General features: G+C 41.0%; 1 protein-coding gene across 5 annotated transcripts in view; it reads left to right on the top strand.

The window, feature by feature from the left end:
- Positions 1–24203, top strand: part of fnbp1l (formin binding protein 1-like) — a 39666-nt gene that overhangs the window by 1400 nt on the left and 14063 nt on the right. For 4 of the 5 annotated variants that reach the window (XM_034530617.1, XM_034530620.1, XM_034530616.1 and 1 more), the window contains exons 1-4: positions 224–364; positions 21803–21918; positions 22554–22604; positions 23371–23518. In XM_034530617.1, coding sequence (XP_034386508.1) covers positions 341–364; positions 21803–21918; positions 22554–22604; positions 23371–23518 — 339 coding nt within the window. In that variant the 5' untranslated portion in view covers positions 224–340. Of the gene's footprint in view, positions 1–93; positions 365–21802; positions 21919–22553; positions 22605–23370; positions 23519–24203 lie in introns of those variants that run through there. The other variant, XM_034530619.1, reaches the window with a different exon arrangement.

Here is a 24203-nt window from a genome sequence, read left to right as displayed (position 1 = left end):
GGTCAACACGTCGTATGTTATATGATATGATGCCTCCTGCAGTTCTTTGATATTTGTGTTCGTTATTTGTTGGTATCTGATCATCTCTCTCAGATCTTAAACACTTGGCTGGTCTGACCAATAAACCACAGGGCCCCTGGTTTTGGGCGGCCCTGCTGATTCAGGCGGATAGAGAGCAGGAGCAGGAGCAGGAGGAGGAGGAGGAGGAGGAGGAGGAGGAGGAGTGTGTGTTTGTCGGCAGATAGTCAGTCAGAAGGACCGGACTACCAGCGGCAGCTTGGGGAGCGTCTGAGCGGGGAAATCTGCGTCCAATACGGGAGAAGTCAAGGGGGAATCCGCGATGAGTTGGGGAACGGAGCTCTGGGTATGTTCACCGTCTCTAAACTGTGTTTGCTGACCAACCGCTGGACTTGTTTGCGCCGTGTCCCGGCCCGGTCAACACACACACACACACACACACACACACACACACATACACGCACACACACACACACAGAATGTTGGGGGAAGCCGAGCGCAGGAAAAGGTGCCGTGTTACCTTTTTTTTAGCTTTGTGTGAAAAGGCGAGCGGCTAACGTGGACGCTAGCTGTCCCCCTGCGCCGTTAGCCGGCGAGGCTAGAAAGCTGAAGCTAATCCGCGGTGCACCTTAACGGCGGTGACAGCGGTGGAACAATGGGAGAGGCAGACGGGCACGGCAGAGGGGACGGGGTGGGAGGGGGTGGGGGTAGGGTTACGGCCCGGTTACTTATCAACTTAAATAACACCTGAGCTTCTGATTTTTTTTTCTTTTTTCGTTGGACTGGTAAGTTGCGAAGTTGTGTCTTGATTATTTTTTTTTTGGAGTGTCACACCCTGTTTTTGAAAGAGAAGCCTGGCAGGGACCCCCGGTAGCGGGGTGGAGGATCCGGGGGGAGAGACTTGAGAGCCGGGGGTTTCACTGACTTACTGACTGACACAGCATGCCTCTTTGTGGCCATTTATCCAATCTTTTGTCCCAACTTCTATCTGATTAGACGGAACACAGGAGTCAGTATGTATGTATGTATACATACTGACTATATATATATATATATATATATATATATATATATATATATATATATATATATATATATATATATATATATTATATGCTGCTCTTTGTCAAGTGGGCTACAGCAGATATTAGTGAGTGAGAATGTTACCTCACTTCCTTGTCCTAAATGAGATATTACGATGTGGATTAATTCTATGTTGAACATGGAGTTAATGTTTTAAAAAAAATATTTGGTTGAACAAGCATCATAGCTGACATACTGTATTTTATGGGGTGTTGGCCATCACAAGCTGTTGTAACCAGAGAGGCAACCAGCAGCATCCTCTCTCTCTCTCTCTCTCTCTGTGTGTGTGTGTGTGGAAAGGAGGGGGAACTTCATCCTCCTTGAGATGATACTCCTCCAGCTGACCTCAGTGGTTATTATCTGCAGTTTTAATATAAGCTTATTATTTTTTTCTTGCTCAACATGACTATAATGCTACAGACAGCTATGATTAAAAAAGGATTGGAAAATATTGACCACATGAACGCATGTGATTTGTCAGGATTTCAGTGGATCTTCTATTTACATTTAACATTTTCTACTTTCTGGCATTTTAGTACCAATAATGGAGAGGATATATCCTATTCAGCTGTGTCAGTTTTATGTTCCAATAAGATGGATGGAGAGACTGGTTGTGAACAGTCTATAAACAAGGTTTATTTATCAGAGAAAGATTAGATACAAGTTTTATGTTTCTGGATGTTGCTACCATTTGATTCAGTTGCATGAACATGTAAGATAGAAGAATGGTCATACCAAGAAAACTATATCTGGTCCTCGGTAGGGCTGCAACTTTGATTATTTTCATTGTTAAGTCATCCGTGTGTTTTTTTCTTCCAGTAATCAATCAGTACCATTTTTTCCAATTTCCAAAAACTGGAAAAAAGATGGCTATCACAAACAATCCACCCTTTGTTGAGTGTGTTTAAAAATATCGGATGATTTCACTATTTATTTTATTTTTTTCATGGGGTTGGTATTTACGTAAATTCAGTAATATGAAATATGCACATATGTCTATATTTGAAGAACCATCACTGTATGTGATGTTTCTTAAAAACTTTCTGAAAAGTATCTCGAAAGAAAAATTGGGAGAGAAAATTCAAGATGAAAAGAAAATGAATAAAAAAGTTAAAACCGTTATAAATGCAAAATAAAAATACAATTCAAATAATAAAATGTCCAAAACTAATATAGAAAATCCACCACCAGAAGTCCCAAAGAAATAAATCCAAGGATTCATTTTAGTAAAATTCAAAGTCTTAGTCTCAATCTGTCAAACCTGCATCGTCTTTTCGCCAGTGCTACAGCAAAGCACACTATGATGCGCTGACTGGGGATACTTGCTGATGGGCCGTCATAATCCCCTCAATCCACTGATGAGATTAATGTGTTGGCTGTCTGTTGTCAGATTACACATGATTGGCTGCTTGATGTGAGATTACGGATTATTGTCACCACGATGTCATGTAAAGCTGTTGATTGGCTGTTGTGTTTTACAGATGACTGACTATCTAATGTCAGACATTGTACATATTTGACTGTTTCACTTCTTAAATAGGAGGTGCCTGGCTGTCTGACATTACATGTGACATTATTGGCAGTTGTCGGCCAAGTATCATTCACTATTTAGGTGATTGCTTGTGTCACATATGTGCTACAATGAGTCAGCCACCATCAGTTTGAATGTCTTTTACATTTGTCTTATTGGAGCCACAATCCAACAAACCAATATTTAATTAACTGTCATATAGGATAAAGAAAATCCGCCATTATTCACATATGAGAATCTAGAACCAGTTCTTTTTTTTTTTTTTTTTAGCATTCCTTTTGCTTGAGAAAATAACGAAACGATTACTCCCATTATTAAAAATTGCTTTTGGTTGATCTTCTGTAAATTGACTAATTCTCTAAACGAGCACCTCTCAAGGCAGCATTAGTATATCCAATGAAGCTTCATGCCTTTTGCTTTTTCTCTGCGTTTTGGTTCTAACCCATGTCTTGTGAGACATCACAAAGCAAGCGAGGAACATCCTATTAATGCGCTGGCTTCCTGTCCACCGAGACACACGCATAAAGTAGGAAGTGTTGGTCTGAATTAAAGCTGCGTGTGTGTGTGTGTGTGTGTGTGTGTGTGCGTGCGCTGAGTGCCAGGATGCTGCCACGCTGTGCTTCGGTCTGTCTGGTTGAGGTGAGCCAGGGGCCAGCAGATTGGAGCAGCCATGTCTGACTGAAGCACAAGAGGCTGACGGGCAGTCGTCTCTACTGATCGGCCAAACTGAAAGACGAGGGTCGGGGATAAAGGGTTGCGAGGTAGAGGAAAGAGGACAGGCTTTGAACGGCTGGCTAGACTCTTGCTTTTACTTTGAAATCTGTGAGCTGTTAAATGCAGAGGGGACTTTAGACCAATTGTGGAAACTCAGATTCAGAGCAGTGAGCAGGTTTTCTTTAACGCTCTTGGAGCTTAAGGGGTCACAAGTGTTTGCTTTTCTTCCCTTCATGTGTTGTGGGGATTTTGTAAAGCCTTCTTTCTGTGTTCCCTCAGGTGTCCTATGGGAGGTGTTATTTGGAGAGTGGGTTATGTGGGAATCATTTGATACTTGGATAAGGGGATTGTTTGCATTCTTGGCATCAGGTGGCCATCGGACTCAGACAAGGGTGTTCGATATCCCCACTCTCGCGTGTGATATTTATAGATCCTAGCATACAATATATCAAGGTCTTACTGACCCGTAGGGGAGCATCTCTGCTACTTTCACATTGTGTTGTCTTGCATTATAAGACTACCGTCTCGGATTTGGATGAGGCAATATTTAATTTTAAAGATATATTTGCGCATGTGTCCTTTTTGCCACACAAATATCAAATTGATCTTCTTGTGTGTGTTCAATTACGTTTCCTGAGGTCAGTAGTGGGCTGGCAATAAACCCTTGTTCTTAGACTAAATGATTCATTGATTAGTTGATCAACAGAAAATCAACTGGTGAAAATAAGAGTAATCTATTACTAGTTTAAGTAATTTATCAAGCAAACACCTCAAACATTCTCTTGGATTTCAGATTCTCAAACGTGAGAATTGGTTTATTTTCTCAGTTTTCTAAATCATTTGGAGTTTCGGACAGTTGGGGAGACTAAACAAGAAAGTAAAAAATGTAAACTTGAGCTTTGTAAAATAAATTGTTCCAATATTTTATTACATTACATTACATTACATTACATGTCATTTAGCTGACGCTTTTATCCAAAGCGACTTACAATAAGTGCATTAAACCATGAGTCCAACTCAGAACAACAAGAATCAAGCAAGTACAATTTCTTCAATAACGGTAAACTACAGAGTACTATCCGTACGTGCCATTTAAGTGCTACTAAAGTGCTAAACAACAAAGTGCTATCGGTAAGGGACATTTAAGTGCTACTAGAGTGCTACTACGGCTCTACCTTCCCTATTCAAGGTATAGTCGAAAAATGTTATGACATTTGAAATACTTTGAATACTGTTAATTGATTCTTCAGTATTTGTGCGTCTCGACTGTTTTACCTCCTAAAACGTTTTACGGCTCCCCAGTAACTCTAACTGGTCGATGATGTTGACGTCTGGCCGGTTGATGGTGTTACTGGTTTTGGTCTGACGTTCACAGGGTGGATAGTGTCTTATTCCTGTGGTTATTCAGTCTTTGCCCAATGGTCTGACCATACATTTGTTTTGATCAGATGATAAAGGTATGAGTAAGAAGACATGTTTTTCCAGTTCTGAAAGTGTGACAATAATTGCTGAAGTCCACGATACTTTGGATATGTCCCACGTGTGAGGGTGGATGTCTCTCTTAATTAACAAAATTGTGCAAACGCACGTCTCCGCGAGACGGGGAGGAAGATGAGGATGGAGAGGGAGGAAGGAGGTGTGAGAGAGCGGAGAAGAAAGCCCACAAAGAGGAACGGAGGGAGGGCGTTCAATGATGGCAGAGAAGGGAGATATTTTCATACGTGGGAGGAGGTGACTTGGTGACGGACCAAGCATTTAATGATCCCGCTGGAGAAACAGGATACATCACGAATGGTCAGAGTCGAGCAAAATGGGTTCACGCAGTATAAACTTATCCAAACATGAGCAATAGGTGCAAAACGGCAGCAGAAACTATTGTACCAACTCAACTGTCATTTTGCGTCTTTTCCCTACTGATGATCTCATTTCATTGAAACATATTCTATTTAATGACTGAAACGCCTGATTGGGTTCTTTCTGAATGCCCGCGTAGACCTCTCTCCAGTATTATGTGGCACGTACAGACTTTCCGTGATTGACATCTCCTCCACTCTCATGTTGGCTGTGTAGATTACACATTTATCATTCTTAGTACTAAATAAAGTTTGGTTACTCAACTTCAAACAAGACTTCTCAGAAAAACTGAAAACACCTTTGGCATTGTGCAGGGAAGTAGTACAATAGTAGAGCTTAGAAATGAGTAATCAATCCATAATTTTGCTTTCTCAAGGCATTGTAGCAAATATACTTTTTGTCATGTGTAATGGTGAGATGCATTCTCAAAAATGTAATCGGAATCTCAAAAATATCACAGCAGACAAATGGACACACAAAGGAAGGCAGTGACAAGTAAGAAATTAACTCTTACGAATACTCTTATGAATTCTATTATTTAATTCTATGTGATGCTAAGACACACGGACACAGCTGCCTTCTTCCTCTTCCGAATCGGTCCCCACCTTTCCTCTGCTCCCCCTCCCTCTCTTCCCGCCTCTCATCCTTCCATGTCTCCCCTCTGCATGCAGTCACAGCTGTATCCACCCAGCCAGCTCAAGCTCTTCTCAGATTCACACACCATCACATCAGACCAATGCAGTGACCCTGGATGAACCCGTTTTCTGTCCACACTTGCTACATGACCTGGCTTGGTGACCGCCGTTCCACACAGGGCTTATTGTTGGTGTTTTAAACTCTAGGATTAGTATGTGGCCTCAGTTTTGTACCTGCAGGGTTACTTTTTTTCTCTCCTTCGAGTCAAGAGAAAGGTAGTGAATGAAGTCTGGTGTATTCTTGGATATCTGACTTGTGGCAGATGGGTGTTGCATACACTTTTGTGTCATTGTGTTTCCTCATACCAGTCGTAAAGATAACATATTATTGTTTCTAATTTTCAACTTTGGTTGCACCGTCCATATTCATCCTCATTTCTTTCCAGGAAGTAAACACTGAATCACCGGAGACAGAAAACGTTCCAGACGTTTCAGATTCACGAACCGTTTAGATGCAGGACTTTGGTCAGAGTTGCAGCTACGTTCACCGTTTGCTGTCTTCCAGGAGTCGCTCTGTCGACTGTTTATTAGTCAGCTACTTTATTAGCCAGCGGATAAAAATGCAGGCTTTAGGACGAGTGGAAAATTGGAAGATGGGGGGAATTTTTCTGGTGAACATTTCCGACCCAGTCATTACACTAAGCCTCTCTAAGGTCTGTGTGTGTTACATGTAATACTGACTTTATACTGATTCCCTTTTGTTAGACCTCTTTATTAACTGTGACACCGAGTAGTTTGAAAGATATTTTAAATAATGTTGGGCAGTCACCATTATATTGATTATTGCCATACTGTTTATCCTATGCTATCTATATCCTTTAATCATATTAAAGGATATAGCAAGTCAATGAGCAGAACCTCTGCTGGCAATATTGTATTTTCAGTTTGTTTCATCAATATTATATATTCTTTAAGTATTTAATTCACTTCATTAGCCACAGAAATTTAAATTGTTGACATCAACAATACCCCAGTAGATTTCCCAGAAGAATATTCGAGATCACAAAATATCCATAGAACGAATCTTTATCATTTGGAATCTTTGATGGCATTTTTCACATTCATGGCTGATAACAATGAAAATAATAAACTATATTAGCATTCCGACTTAAATGATGATTTTTCTCACCGGTTGACTAAAACCACGGTGAGACCAACGTTTCTTGTCACGGCTGTGGACCCCGTCGCAGAACCTGCAGTACTTTGTCAAGCGAGATGTCCACCAGCTGTCCTTTGGGTCCTGCTGTGTACTAAACACATCAGCTGCACTGATGCTATCTGCTCAGGGTGGCCAGCTCTGTGCGACACAACCAGCCCGAAACTGGAACTAAACCATATGCACTGCTTTTAAAGTCCAACAGCAATGCTATCATTGCCAAATGTTTTGTAATATCCACAAAGGAACACCATAAATGTGAACTGAGCCAGCGCTTTTGCAGTTTCCCCTAAACAGTTATTTAATCTCGTTCCAGAAATGTGATTAGAAAAAGTATATAATCATAAATAAAATGCATGAAAACACATTTTGCTTTGTATTTTTCAATGCAAATGAGGTCTACCCAATAATTAGCGTACACACAAATTCAACCCACGGCAACACTTCAGAAGTAGCCTAATGCTGCGTTCACACCAAAAGCTGAGTGACATCTAGGCTCCAAGACAAAAACAAGAGTCTGACCCTAGAAGACAATGTTGTGCAGCACGGTGCCCTGATTGTCGGTTCACTTCCATGTTTAGTGATCTGGTTCTCGGCCTCTATAGCACAATTGCTTTCCTTAGCTACCAATGTTAGTGCACGGTGAATAAATCAAGCTTGAATGAATCGACCACCTTTTTGTTCCCTTTTTGTGCACGTGCATGTGCGTGTGTGTGTGTGTGTGTGTGTGTGTGCTTTCAATTGAATAATGACCAGCGGGTGTGTGTTTGCCATGTGACAATAAACCATTAGCTTTTCCTTATCTCATTTTAGATTTAACCGCACCTCTCCCCTCCTCTCCATCCTTACACCGACACTCTTCATCCTCCTCCTCCTCCTCATCAACCCCCTCTACAAACCCCGCCTCTTCTCTGTTGGGGTCGGGCAGAATTCTCCAGCACAGAAACCTTTGGATAAGGTTCCCCCACAGGCCAAGATGGAAGATGTGTTTTAAAAGGGGTTTATTTCACAGACCCTTAAATAGACTTAAGTGAGGTGGAGCTGCTGTTTTGAAAAGGTTTTCTCCCAGGGGGAACCTGGCATGAGGCACGAGGCATGACAGACTGCTTTTATATATATATATATATATATATATATATATATATATATATATATATGATAATGTAGTTAAGTTAATGAAGCCTCATGTTTTAGCCCAATTAAATTATGATTATTTATTCCCGCTGTCTTACCTGTGACCCTATAATATTGCAAAAAAATATCTGAAATTGAATTCTTAGCAAAAACATGAAGTCCCCTAAATGAATCATGTAGAACCCCTCTTTAATCAGGGTTAAAGTTAGTTATTGATATCACTGTTCACTTACTATCTTTGTGTGGACCTTTCTATTTTGTCTGTTTCTTTTGTTTATTTCCCATCTGGTCTTTTGGTCAAAGTAGGTCATACTCATGGTAGCTGGAACCAGCTCATGTATGGCCTTTCTGATTCATAGCTGACGATGATGAAATGATCAAAATGATTGTTTATACATTTGAAGTCTATCCAGCATTCGTTTTTAGTTTTCGCGCTAGCTCAGTTTTACCCTGAATTCCCTTCTTCATCAAAACCATACAAACGAAAACTATAATTCTTAAAGGTCTCGTCTTTTGACTATATGGACTTCCAGGAACCATCTCAAGGTTTCTTGTTGGTCTCCAGCCCCTATGTGCTGACGTAGCAGTTGGCATTGTGTGCAAAAGTTTGAACTTTACGATGTGACCTTATCAGCCTGCAGATAATATTTGTGATGTATGTTTCTGCTGTTGTGGCTGATAAGTCATGTACGTGTATGGGACACACTGGCTTTTTGCAGTAATTCACCACAAGGCACATACCATACCGTCATGTGCGAAAGGATGTATACACATGGGATAAGCGTAACTAGGACAGACCCACCCCTTCTCCACTCCGTCTCCCTCCCTGTCTGACATACAGCCTGTCTGCAGACGAGGAAACAATGTTAATTCTCGCTCCAGAAGAGGGTTCCCAGGCTGTTTATTTGGCCGATGAAGTTTCAGAGCCCAATAAAGCTGTTCTGTGCTGCTCATTTGCACACGCACACACACACTCACACACACACACACACACACACACACACACACACACACACACACACACACACACACACAGATTAGCTGCTCAGTGTGGAATGTCTCTGGTTCCCTAGGTAACCTGCCCATGAAGTACACATTGTACCCCCTGGTTTCCATGAGTACCCCGACCATAATATGTCAGGTAGTCAAAGTGCAGAAGAAAGGATGTTACCACGCTGAGCAGGAGGCCGACTGCTGAGTTGGTTTGTTTATCAGAAACCCAAAGAAGAAGAAGAAAAATGGAGATGGATGCGTAAAGGATTTGTTATCCTTATTCACGGTCTATTTCCTGACAACCTGAGCGTTGGTTTGCCTCCAATGCTTGATACATCCAACTTCAGTAACATATTATGGGATGTATACAGTATTTGTCATTGACCCCCCTTGGATGGAGCAGTGACCCCCAGAAGAGTACTACTTGGCCCTTTTAACCCGGTCCCAGACAGTCTTGACTCAAACACTGTGTAATGGTTCACTAGACGTGACCTGGTATAACGTCCATTTTTAGATTTTTGTTTCCACTGCAGATAGTACCCCCTCAGTGTAGGTCTGGCACATATTTATATTATATCAATATATAGACATCTTCTTAGAATTTGGATATGGTAATATGGCATCAGTGTTGTCTTTTCCTGGTTTTAAAGGCTACGTTGCAGTGAATTGTAATTTTCTGAACCAATCAGACTGTTTCATTATGCTTTACCCACTTAGTCATTATATCCACATTACTGATGATTATTTATAGAAAATCTCATTGTGTTGATATTTTGTGAAAACACCAGGCAACCAATGTTGTACAATGCTGTCCTAATATTAATATCAAGGTATTTGGTCTAACATATTGGGATATTTAATTTGAAAAGTAACAACATGCTAGCTATGTGGCGCTGTCACTGCTAGACGACCCAGTTAATACAGGCGCTTGAGGGATAGGATACACGATTTTTGAACACAATTAACATTACATTTCTTTTAAAAACTAAATGCTCTCGTTAGCAAAAATAACGCTAATACTTTTATTTGGCGAATTATTAGGTTTTAAACCAAATTAAAAAGGTGTCACGGATCGAAGACCAGGGACCCAAGCACAATGGACGAAACAGAGTAAGCAAATAATAATCCTTTACTGGAGTAACAGCAGGAACAGAACAGACAGAAACAGGGACACAGACTATGGACCGCTGGAGAACTTGGTCTCAAAACACAAGACAATCTGGCAGAGGACAAGTGAGGGGACCTAAGTAGTGAGTGACTAACGAGGGAATGGGTTGCAGGTGAGATGGGCGTGAGAACCAGGTGAAGGGAATGAGGGATGATCAGGTGTGAATGACCGGGTCTGAAATGACAAGAGAGTTAATAGACAAACGGATATAATGAAAACAACTATTAACAGAATGAAGGTGTGGAGCTGAACTGTTACAAAAGGAGAGCCAGAGAACGTGAACAAAGTGATTTGTAAGCGTTGTAATAACAAGTTGGGACTAAAGGGTAACTTTAGGAGACGAGGACAGTTACTGCCTGTTGATTTTAGCAGATTTATTGATCCCAGCATGCCCTTGTGTAAATGGCCCTATGGCCAGTCCATATCTGTGCTTCTCTCTCTTAATCATTTTTGGGACAATAGTTTTGTATATCTTTTGTTTTTTCTTAATGCAATGTGGTCAGTATGGGAATTTGAATACGGCCCATCCCTCCCAGGTTCCATCCACAACTTTAGCTGATGGAAAACAAAAAATACCGCGTGCCGTGCCGTGCCATGCAGTGGGAAAGTAGTTCAGCTGATGACTGCAGCAGCGCTAATTGTACTACACCAATGTTCTGACTGCCTATCGTATATTTGTCATATGATATGGAGTTAATGGTTAACACTCATGATACACATTAACAGCGAAGTACACTGCTGGCCAGTTCGTGGTGTTCTTTTGCTTTTAAACATGCACCAACAGAGGAAGAAAATGAAATTGTGCGTGTCGACTGTCAGCATGTCACATGATAAGGTCGGTCACGTTCAGCTGCTCCCTGCAGGAAGTAAAAGGGCATTTCTGTGAATCCGCATGCTTGTTTATACCGTGGGAAAGGGTGATCTGAGGAGATGTTTCCAATGAATGCAGGCAGTTTTTGAGTTAATGCAAGCTATTAAATAGGAATTTCCAGCTGGATATAAGGGACCATTGTGGGGAATATTACATCCATTTTTGACGATTTTGATGAATATATTTTGGCAATATACAGACCAATTTAAAACTAATTGTGTATGGAATATCGTCATTTTTAAGCTGCCATCTATTGAAAACCTACTGTATCTTAACGTGTATTTATTATAATGTCAAATTAATAGTTTGAAGATTGATACCCCTGTCACATAAGTCCAGACACGGCTCTTCTTGCGGTTGTATCCAAAAGATAACAGAAACTGTCTGACCTCTGAAGCTCACTTCGCATTATATCTACTTTGTTTATTAAGCAAAACTTGTCATTTTTGTATGTGGCCGTTTCCCCCTGTTTCCAGTCTTCATGCTGAGCTAACAGACTGCTTGCTGGCTGACCTTCATATTTAGCAGACAGAAGTCTAATCTAACCCTTTGGCAGAAAGGAAATAAGCATGTTTCCTAAAATGTCAAACTGTTCCTTTTTATCCATCACATCTCAGTCCGGCTCGGGTCTTGTGTACTGATACAGTAGTGTGATTTGTCTGGAATACACCCAGTGTCTATAAGAATTTAAATGAATTAGTTTGACCTAACCAGTGCTGTTGATGGTTAGTCCCTAATAAGGATGCAAGAACAGGATATGTTGGTCACATAAATGATAGTTTTGCGATTTGTCAGTGCTGAATGGACTAAAACTGATGCGATGTGTTCATTGCATGAAAATAGTGCCAGCGGTCAGCACCCAAACCAAGTGTCATAGCCTACAGTCAACCGCAATAACCAGCATGAACACTGTGAGGAAGATGTGTCAGGGTACACACACACACACACACACACACACAGAGTACCTCATGCCAAACCCTGGCTCTGATTAGTGCACTTGAGTCAGCGCTAAGATAAATCAAGGACCCTGTGCCTATTTCTCTGAGATGAATGAGCTGTGTGTGTGTGTTTGTGTGTGTGTGTGTGTGTGTGTGTGTGTGTGTAAGCATGCACATATGGTCTGATGACACAGCTCAATGGATTGTTGAACAGATACAGTGATCATCACATCCTGCTCTTTCATATTGGACACACACACAGGAAACGCTGTGGTTAATACTATACAAGCACTGAAACGGATTGTGCTGAAATTAGCCTTCTGTGTGTGTGTGTGTGTGTGTGTGTGTCTGTAGCCACCCAGTCATTGCTCCATTCCAGCAACACAAACTAGGTCTGGGTTCACTTTAGATCCAAAACACCTGAATCCTGGAGGCTCCAGCGCTTATCTGGCCCCGCCCTCAGCAAAGAGGCACGTCAAAAACATTTCGGTGGCAGCGTTGTCATCTTTTGACCACAAATTAGTTCTGATTTAGGAGCCTTTTTTTATTTAAATCAAGTAGCTTGTAATAAATGAGATGAAGATGAATTGTATTATGATGATGTTAGTTCAGAGACTGCCTCTGTACGTGTGTATGTAACACTGTGGGAACAGCAACAACATTCAATAATTTAAATGAGGGCTTGCAATCTGTACGGCATACAGCATGCAAAATGACTCTGATGTCATCCTGCAACATAAAATACTCGTTTCATCTGTTTCACCATTTTTTATTTCAGATAGTGACCGAGGAAATCCGCTTTAGTGTCGGAGGGCTGACCCTGTTCAGGGTTGAGATGAGGAGGGTCAAACTCGGGCTGGAACCAGCTGACGGATTCTGATCACAGTCAAATTTACAAATACAATATTCGGCTTTTTATTGAACTATGTTAACATAGCTGCAGTCATTTGTGCAGTCATTACTCACAGTCTTTCCCAACCATATGAACCATTAATGTTTGAGACATCTTCTGCTCTGGTTCAACAAAACCTACAACACAGGATTAGCAGCGTTTTTATATAAAACAAGAATAATGAAGGGGTACTTATTCATTATTTATTCATTGATGAATTAATTGAATCAAATATTTTCTCACTTAACTTATTGTTTGATTTATAAAATGTCCCCATAGCTCAATGTAATTACTTCAAATTGCAGCTTGCTATCTTCAAAGATATTTAATTTACCGTCAAAGAAGACAACAAGATACATAAAAGAAAACAAGCATATCTTACTTAAGCTGAAACTTTTTATAATATTAATTGATAATCATAACTGTTGACTATTAATGTTTAGTCAATTTACTAATTAATTAATCAACTGATTGTTTGCTCTAGTTTATTCTGAATCCTATTTTCTAGACTTGATATCGTTTCCAACCGCTGCTTCACTTAGACATGACTAGACAACAGGAGGACAGTCATCCAATTACTCCAACTATGTTAACTATTGGTATTTTCTTTACATTATGCTTATTGATGGTTATACATGTTGGCGAATCACTGTGTTTCCCCTGTTAACCCTGTGAACTTTAAGATTTAGCTCACTTGTCTACCATAAACAGCACTCTACAAACATATTTTGACAGCTTATAAACGGTAATACTTGAGACGACTTGCAGCTCTCAGATTTCACTGACTGGCAAATCAAGGTGAGACAAAGTTGATTGTCTGGATTATTATATTTTCACTTTGTCTGGCTATATGCATTTGAGTTGGTGGATTTGTTGGTTGGCAGACTATTGGGAATGAGGAGACGGACCGAGTAGTGGCTCCTCGTAACCAGCGTGACTTATGGTCTCCTCTGAAGAACTGAAAGGGTTGGACGCCACCGTTTCCGCCTAACTTCACCGTGTCAACAGTTCACATTTCAGCTGACATGAGAAGACGTGTTATGTTTAAACAGTCATGGAGCAAAAAGCATGTGTCAGTAACATGTTTCTCTGTTTAAAAATGGGTTGTATCCAGTGCTTGGTGGGACAAGACCGTATCTGGATTGGTTTCTATCCGTTACGCCCGCCTCTCTTTTTCGCTTGCCTAACCAGTCCATCAAGGTGTGTTTGTGAAGCAGAGCAAGACAATAGAGGGGATCGGGTTGCTATGAAACCTGACTTGCTAGCCACAGACAGGAAGGGTGTGTGTGTGTGTGTGTGTGTGTGTGTGTGTGTGTATGAGTGTGAGTGTGACAGACGGGTAGTAAATACAGTATAGTGGGAATGGCCTGAACCCAAACCATTGGTTTTAGGAATGGGTGTCTATGGATTAGGATTGCCTAACCAGTTATGTATGCTGTCTGCAAATCCTAGAAGAACTTGATGTAATAAACATGCATAATTGTCACGACGTGTCTTTATTGTGGGTAAATGCTGCCTCATGGGCCTGACACAATGCAATGGTCGTCTCTCACCTTCATTCCATCTCATTTGAACAAATGTGATGCTCGATCGCGTCTTGAATCTCATGATGGTGCACGTTAGTATGCATTTATGTATTTTTTCAGTTGCAAAAAAAACACCCCAATAGATAGAGGATGTACTGGTGGACCGATGAGGAAGCTGTTCACTGCCGTGCAACTATACAATACAAGTGCACTTCACAGGCAATTCTTTTTCATGCATTCTGTGTTAAACTGTCAAGTAAGATAATCTATTTGACAATTGCAAAACGTGTACAACAATTCTGTTCTGTTTGCTGCTGTTTTATGTTTGTTATGGTCTGTCAAGTGACTACGGATACAAATTAACTGTAGCTACAATCTGTTACAGTGCATCAAATGGTGACATTTATGTTTTAACTGTACATGGTCCCTTTAAAAAAAAAAGTTGTGTCCAATGTTTTGTGGCACTATTTAATCACTGAGCGAGGAGTTTTCGCCGATATGGAAGTGCGACAGCTGGATAGAAACGGCAGCTCTCGGCTTGTCACAACTGCAAGTTCAAAATAAGCCCTTTAATGTACCGACCTCGTGCCCACGCATGCTGCTCACTGGAGCTTATCAAGGAGCTAACTTTAACGTTAACTTGATTTATAACGTGCTCAAGCTCTATTCAGTAAACCAATGTATTTGCACCCTTTCATTACGTCTTCAAATGTAATGTTGTAAAATGTAGTTTTTGTCGAGAAACTGTTTAGATATTAGAGAGGAAATTATGACTGGTTCCACTTCCCAAAACTAGCTGTAATTAGCGTATTGTAAACTTAAGCAGGCGTTTAGACACAAATACAATAATGTAGTTCCTAATCGTTTGAATTGTGTCTTTATGCAAATTGCCACTATACATTTGAATGGTTTACAATGTTTTGGGACGGTGAATTTAAGTTGTCTACAATTGACACAAAAAAAGCTCTGACCTCATTGGGAATGTCACAGTTTCCTGAATTTCTGTATTCTTTACTCAACTTCACTGCTGGCATGAAATCCAAGCAAAAAGATCTGATTTCTATTGACTAAATTTCACACATACAAAGGAGCAGGTGAATGACTAAGGAGAATGGGTGGTTTGAAGCTGAAGCAAAAATAATAGTAATTTTGTATTTATTTCATTTTCTTGCTATGCATATGAAAAAGAAAGAATGTGCACACTGCACATAGATGCACAGGCACATAATCATACAAAATAAAGTATAAATAAAATATATAAATATAAATAAGGGTAAACATGCTAATATATATATATATATATATATATATATATATATATAATCATAATAGTAATTATTAAGCATTGTTGTCTTTAAACATTAAATATTTACAAATGTTGATAGATCTGTTTGTGTGAAAGAAAGGCACATTGCTCTGCTGTAGCAACAGAGTGTTTATTGTGGGAAAGGAGGTCAGATGATGGAGCCAGTCATGTTTATTATCAACACATGACACACACGTGCACTCTGTCTGTCTGCCTGTGTCTCTCTCTCTCTCTCTCTCTCTCTGCAGCCTGTACAACTGGACCTATGAACCAACGCCGTGGTTTTATATACTAAATATAAGTGTGTGGTTAGAGCAATGACGCTAGGCAACGTTTGCTGGATGACTTGCAGAGATAATGGGCCCACTGTAGTGCTTATTTAGTGGAACAGAGTTCCCCTGTGGCAGGGTCGGGTTAACGTTTGACTGACCCGTCTCCGACTCGGTACACAGACACCTCCTGATGGGTTTTGTCTGTGTCCATTCAAAGATGGTCCATAAGCGACAGAAATGGAACCGCAGCCAGAAATATCTTTGTTGAAACCTGTTTCACAATTAGTTTAAACGGTGATCAGTCAAAGAAAAAATGCTGAGATTGTTTTCTTTCTCAGTTAATGGTTTCGTCTGTACATTGTCGATAAGCAGTATAATAATAATGATAATAATAATAATAATAATAAATGCCTGTCACAATGTCCTAAAGCTCAAGGTTGTGTCTTCAAATTGCTTGTTTTGTTTGACCAACAGACCAAAACCCAAAGGCATTCAGTTTTCAGGCATTATGAAGTCAGACAAAAGACACAGCCTGAAATGTAAGAACATGTTTGCCTTTTTTTGCTTTTTAATAACTATATATCAGTCACTGTGCTATTAAGCTGTTGGACATCAATCAACTAATGAAATAACTTAATTATTTGACCATTAAATCATTAAAGCTCTAGGCCAAAGTGACATCAATGTTCCCCCTTTAAAGATACAGACCGGCATCTTTAAATGTGTCATGTTGCAAGCATGTTCCTGCTTCAGCCCGGTCACAAAAGGGAAAACATGGAGTGGACCGCTGTTGACATTTTCAGCCAACATCTGGTTTCAGTGTTGAAAAAGTCTGTGTTTTAAGGTATTTATTAGCAGTTGCTTTTTCCTTCCTTCTTGAGGAAAGCACTGGTCTTTCTCAATGCTTCCCCCCTCCCCCCGAGTTGTGTTTGCGTGCACACAATGAGCGCGGCGGGTTCCTGTTCGATCGCCTCCTGGGCGTTTGACTCGTCCAGCCACTTGAGAAACTGAGAGTTCTCATTCCGTGAGCGTCTTTCCAGAGAGGTTACAGGAATACGAGTCTTTCCGTTCCGATCGAGTTTCTTAGCGCCACATTCGTCCGGGTGAAAAGCAAACCGGAGCTTGACCTGAATTTTGTCTTTAACATCTGCACAGCTGTTAGCGAGGTGTGAATCAGAGCACTGTGCTTGGGTTAATCCTCCATCTCAACGATACACAGACTGGGATCAACACAAGCTCCAGCTCTTGCATAAGAAAAAAGAAACACCCATTTATTCACCTCAACTGAACTGATGTAAACAAGTGTGTCGCCTGATTGTTGTGTGTGTGTACAGGGTGTAGATAAAACAGTGTAAACAGCTCTTTTAAAACTGAAGTAAGTAGCTTACACAGAACACAGCTACAAAGATGGGTCATGTTTAATAGTTATAGGACAGGCTGTCAGCACTTAGGAGCCTTTTTTAACAAAGCTTCTAATAAGTGAAATAGCCTGTGACTGGATTGCGGGTAGGGCTACACAATTAATCAGAATCTTTATTGAAATCGTAATAAAACCCACTGGACTTTTCAAACCGCAGTAGGCGATTGTGAAAGGTAAATACTAGTTAGAATGATATATTGTCGTGCTGCAGATATGTATACACGTCGTATTCTACAGTGTTGTTTGGTACAAATACCCGCAGAAAATTATACCATAATAATTGTATTATGTCTTTCCATGAAACAATTGCAATGAGCGTTATTTCTCAAAATTGTTCTGCCTTAATTGCAGGTTCAACATAGCCAAATCAAAACACAAACATTGTGAAGGATGAGTTATTGCTCTTAACACATTGTAAAGCAGCGCTTTTACCCATGATGCCACTTGTTTTACACCTGGGAACTGCAGTAATGGAAGGGGAGGAGCTGCCAGTGCTTTACAGTTTAAGCATTCATCAAACCAAGAATTGAGCGACTCGATTAAAAGTGGAAAGCTTGTTCTCGTAGACTTGTGTCTACTTGTTCAACGTTGTTTGAAGCGTTCCGGGGAATCTGGGATAAAAATACAGTAACCTTCAGGCTAAAACCAGCCAACCTTCAGCACAGAGTTTGTAAAGCAGGTCAAGCTCCTAATGCCTGCAGAGCAGTGAGGGAGGCCAAGTCGACAGAGGCCCAGTGCTCCTGTCTGCTTTGCCCATAGATGGAAATTGGAGACTTTTCAGCACAACAACCTTTTTTAGCAACTAAATCCAAGTCTATTAAAATCCAGATGATCTCAGCAACGAAACGGCAAAGCGTGTGTGTGTGCGTGTGTCTGTATTATTATTATTATTATTATTTAAAAAAATATATTTACAACACTCACACATCCAAATGATGTGTAAGTAAGAGTCTGCACACTAAATATATTTACAGTATATTCCACTCCCTCGAAATGCCACTTGATGGAACTATGAGTGCGTTGGCCTCTACTCACAGTTCAATTAGATGCAGATCCAACAGTCCAAAACATCCAACATTTCAATGCTATTATATATGTTATGTAGCGCAGTGTATATGATTGCCACACATGTTTAATATTAATATATTAATATTGCGGTTGAATAACACTAAAAATAACACTCAACGTTTGTGACTTTATAGTTTCTGATTTATTCAAATCCGGTTACTTAAACATTGTGATACTTTAGGATTGTTATTTAATCAAACGTGAGTGTTATGCAGACGTAGACCAAAAGTAATGTTCATCACACCCAGATGCCAGCCCATTCTCCTGTCCAATTTTGTTCCTACTTTCCTCTTGTTTTTCTTACCTCCCCTTTCAAAATGCCTCTGCTCCCCCCGTCTCATTCCTGGAATGCCCTTCTTTTTTTTTTCTTGGTTGTTTTCCAGGAAGAGGAACACAGATAGACACAGTAAATGTAAACACACACACACACACACGCACGCCCCCCCCCCCCACACACACACACACACACACACACACACACAGTTCAGACGGTGCCCGGGGGTCGTCAGTGATGCCAGTGTTTCAGACAAGTTGACATTTCCCACCCGTCTCTGCCATGCGTGTGTGTGTGTGTGTGTGTGTGTGTGTGTGTGTGTGCTCTGGAATGCCACAGTGTGTAATTAGTCTTTTGTCCTAGCAACATTGTCTATGCTAATTAACCTGCCTTCGCCCATGGAATGCACGCAGGCCGCCTGGCTCTCTGATTGGCTGGGGAGGGCCCGTCTAGCCTCCTGATTGGTTAACAGGGTGTGCATGGACTGTGTGGGATCTACACACAAGGGGCGTCGAGCTCTCCTCGTCTGGAAGCTAAATGACTAATTTATTCTCCCACCCTGAGATCGAAGCTCATTAAAGCAGAGCAGGGCCTTTGTCGGTGGGAAACGCAGCAGAAGTAGAGCTGTGACCCATTTGTGGCGATTGAATCTGGAAAGGAAACAAAAATGATTGTCCACCAATTATCGTGGCATGTGTCCAATTAGGCGTGTGCCCACATAAACATTGCACAGTGTAATTATGATAGCCAAAATGAAAGCCCAACTGATACTCGGCTGCTGCTCTTAACTCAGATAATGTGTTTGTGGTAAGGAGCCCTTACATTTATTTATTCATTCAGAGTCCAATATACGTACTAAGCAGGGCATTTGTACAGTTGCATCACTCTAGCTATCTAGCGAAAATGATCCCAATGAAAAACATTTAGTTGATAAATCAATATGTATTATACAATGTTAATTAATTGCGGTAATTCAGTGACTTGTAGGACTTGAATGACTTTAATGTACACAACCAGACATTTATTTGTCATTAACGGTCAACTCTGTCAGTGTTTGTTGTACCTGGGTTTGAACCTCTTATTTGTCTATCTGCTCTGGTCAATGAACAGCCAAGTGAACCAAGCGATTAGCTAAGTTATTTTTTTTACATTTTAATTTTTAATCTTTTTGGTTGCTGCAGTGGACAAAGCCAGAGTTCATCTTTAGTCACAGTGACACAAGAAGTGTGAAGTCACAAGAATATTTGTCAAAAACTAGAATTACCAAAATATCGGCACCAGGCTTACAAAGAGTGAACGGCCTGAATGTCAGAGAATAAAAGACGGCGGTGGACTCTGAAGAGACCGGATCCATTTCTGTGCAGGTGCTGCAGCAGCAGCGTGGGTGACTGAGTGCAGGCCAGCTTGTAACTCCCAGATTCAGCTGGCTGAGTGGAAACCATCCTCCTCATTTTTCATCCCCCCGCTTCTTCTCCCATCGAGCCGACAGACATTGAGCCGCAGCACAGAGATGTTGTCATTTCCCCGGTGAGCCGGTCTGCTCTCAGCCTGCCACAAACTACAGCATGAGCTCATTAACCATTACTTATTCATAGACCCCGTCACACGGGCTGATGCAAGCAGACAGACACACTGGCTAAAAGGAGGAGGAGAGGCAGCAGGCAGATGATAACGGCCGAACTGAAAACAGGCATCCAGAGATGTTTCAGTGCAACATCCTGCCGTTCTTGGTCCCTGTTTCACATCGTGGCTGCATTACGGCTACATCTTTGTGATTGAACTACAAAATAGGCTTGAGATTGGCAGCTTTGTTTGCACCACTCTGATCTTTTTATTAATTTATCACTAATGAAAAGTTGCATTGGGCCTCGCAGAGACCAGTGGGTGCTGTTTACTCCACCAGTCCATGTTTCACGCCACCACTGGTTTGTTTGAACATGCTGGGGTCCTTTTGTTTGGTCTCTGTGGTTATTTTGTCCTATTTCTTTTTCTTTGTCCAATGGCTTCTTTTTGTTGACTGCTGGCGTTCTCTTGTTTAGTTGAATGTTCTCCTCCAGATCCCAGTGGAAATAAGACCCCATCCCAGTGGAAATAAGACCCCCGAGTTACAAGCTTCAAGGAATCACTTCGGGTGGACCTCAATGCACAGTGGCTGCACAAACACAGGAAAATATCAGACGGAAAATCCAAATGAATTGCAAATGTGTTTCACGTCATTCATTCAGCTCGACATTGAGGCACTTTCTTGTTGGAAGAGGGGCTGTTGGGTTTCATTGTGCACTGACCCATCAGACCAATCGGACCGATGTTTCTACGACAGCTGTGGCCGGAGGCATTATGCACATCACTCCATCTCAAACACCTTGAGCGAACATTTCAAATTTGGCACAAATCGTCCACTTGATTTAGGTGGAAATTAAGGAATTGGAGTCCTGCCAAATTAAATTGTTGGACCAAATCAACTACTGTATCCTACACACTCTTTATAAAGCTGCTTGGCTGCTTAAAAGCCTCCATGCTGTCTGTAGTAATTGAATAAGATGATAACTTCACAAACAAGGAGGTCAGCTGTCTCGTATTTCCTGGTTTGTGTGTGTCTGCTGAGTCATTGGCAGGAGGACATGTGAGTTGTATTTGTTTGAATAATAACAGGCTTACATTCAGGCAGACAGACTCCTGAGTCATGTCACCCTGCATTCTAACCTCTCGTCGGAAAGATAGTTTTCCATTTTACTTTTTATTCATTCATTTTCTTTATCTGCTGAATCCTTTCAAATGTGTATTTTATGTGCACGTTGCCAATCCAGAGGTATTAATCACAATTACAAATCATTCCCTCTCTCTCTCTCTCTATCCCCTTTGCCTTCTTCCTCTCTCTCTCTTCTTCAGGACCAGTTTGATAATCTGGACAAACACACTCAATGGGGGATCGACTTTCTTGAGCGCTACGCAAAGTTCGTCAAGGAGAGGCTGGACATCGAGCAAAACTACGCCAAGCAGCTACGGTACACACACACACACACACACACACACACACACACACACACATGAAGGCAATCGTGTTGTGGTGATATATTTAATTTACTGGTTTTAAATCCCAACGTTGCAACACAATAACCCTCATTAAAAAACAGTAGAGTCCCAGTGGTTTGCTTTCAAAGAGGTGGAATCCCTTCAGAATATGTAATACATACACACACACACACACACACACACACACACACACACACACACACACACACACGCTGTGCTGCTTCTGCAGGTCTGAAGAATGATCAAAGATGGAGCTGTATGTTGACGTATGCATGTTTTTACAGTACATGCAGTTCAGACAAGGAATTCGGCAAGAAGGCTCCTTTTTTGTTGTTGAAAACACACACACACACACACACACACACACACTCATAGAAGCCTCTACTCTCTAGTTAAATCATTAACTCGCTGCTGTACTGTAGTCTGTATTGTCAGAGCCTGAGGGAATGATCAGGCAGAAGCTTTGATGTTCAAATCTTTGATTCATCTTTAATAAAACACTGAGATCGTGTGTGTGTGTGTGTGAGTGTCTGACTTACCACCAGGCTTAAAATATCAGACAGTATTTTTAACCTCTGTCTGCTTCTCTCTCTCTCTCTCTCATCAGGAACTTGGTGAAGAAATACTGTCCTAAGCGCTCTAAAGAAGAGGAGCCCAGGTGAGTAAAATTGGATGATTGTTTCTATCTTCCAGTCTTTCTGCTTTTATTTACTCGTGGAGGTCTGCACACTGGAAGTGCTTTCCATTAATTTGATCTGACTGCAAATATACAAACGGTTTAATTGGTCATTTGACACCAGTGCTCTACATAATAAAAATGGGTACGCCCACTCACCCTTCATCCTCACTGAAACAGGTGTGCCATGTGACTGTTGAAAAACACTCTTTCACACTTTATGCAGATAACACTCAAATGTTTTCCCTAAGTAGAGAAACAGTGTTACATGTGTTTTCTGACTACTGTTCTTGGTAGATGTGTCACAATATCTTTACAACTTTGTAAAGATATCTCGTGGGCCACAGGAAGTAAAACGACCGAGTTTGCATTACAGTGGATGGAATTAATCCCTGTTTGTAGATATTTATTTTAAGTCACAATCATTACTGTTTCTACACAGAAATGTAAGGTCCTTACAAAGGTCTACTCATTTCTGAATCATATTTCTAGGGAAAGAAGTCGAAAAGTAATCTTTGCAATAGAACATGTTAAATTAAAATAATGCAGGGCATTCATGCAATAATATGAGATATCCCACGACAGAATGCGCACGCACTACACATCATCCCTCCCAATATTACCCTGTAGATATTAGCGTGTCACTTAGGCTCTTAATGAACTCTGTATGACTGCAGATGCACGTGCGAGCCAGAAAGGAAGCGTGTTTGCGGCGCGCCTCGATAACCACATGTTCACATGCGTGCAGGTTCACATCATGTCTGTCCTTCTACTCCGTACTGAATGAGCTCAACGACTATGCTGGCCAGAGGGAGGTGGTGGCGGAGGAGATGGCTCACAAGGTGTACGGAGAGCTGATGAGGTACAGCCAAGACATCAAAGCTGAGAGAAAGCACGTGAGTACACTACCGAGTTTCATGCCCCACTGCCCTCTGGGTATTATTGAATACGAGCGACACATTTCACAGTGCGTCTATTGATAATTCAGACCGACGTTCCGGGAAAACCCTGTCGCTTCCTGTCATGAAACGGATGTTGCCGTTTGCCCTTTGTATCCTGTGTGTCGCCTCGTGTGCATTTATTTTCAGTTTGGCTTCACTCGAGAGGATAAATATTGTTGGACGTGATGTCAACCATCTGTTTTTTTACTTCCACCATCTGCTGATGCCATAAGCTCTGAACATCTGAGATCAATGGGCTTTAGAAGAACAGCGCCCTCTTCTTGTCGAGCATGACATATCACATTGTAAGGCACGATGTACAAGCTGTTGTTTTCAGTCCTACTTCTTTCTGTGTGTCACAATGATGTCTTACAACTATAAAGACAAGGGGTACAAAATGAGAGGTATCAATGTCTTAACCACAGCAACAAATTAAACAGACATATATATGCTACATTTATATGCTACATATATATTCTAATTCCTGACCTTGGAAATAGGATATGGTCAAAAGGTCCCCAACTGAAGGTCTGCTTACAAGCTTTTCTTTTTAGCTCTAAATCTGTGTCCGTGGTCTCTTTCCAGTGGATTGTAATTGTGTAAACAAGTCCAGTCATTTTGTTTATGTGTATATGAACGT

Source organism: Cyclopterus lumpus, chromosome 4 (assembly GCF_009769545.1).
Source record: "Cyclopterus lumpus isolate fCycLum1 chromosome 4, fCycLum1.pri, whole genome shotgun sequence".
NCBI lineage: Eukaryota > Metazoa > Chordata > Actinopteri > Perciformes > Cyclopteridae > Cyclopterus > Cyclopterus lumpus.
Note: the sequence above shows the minus strand (reverse complement) of the source record. Positions and strands in the feature narration are given on the sequence as shown.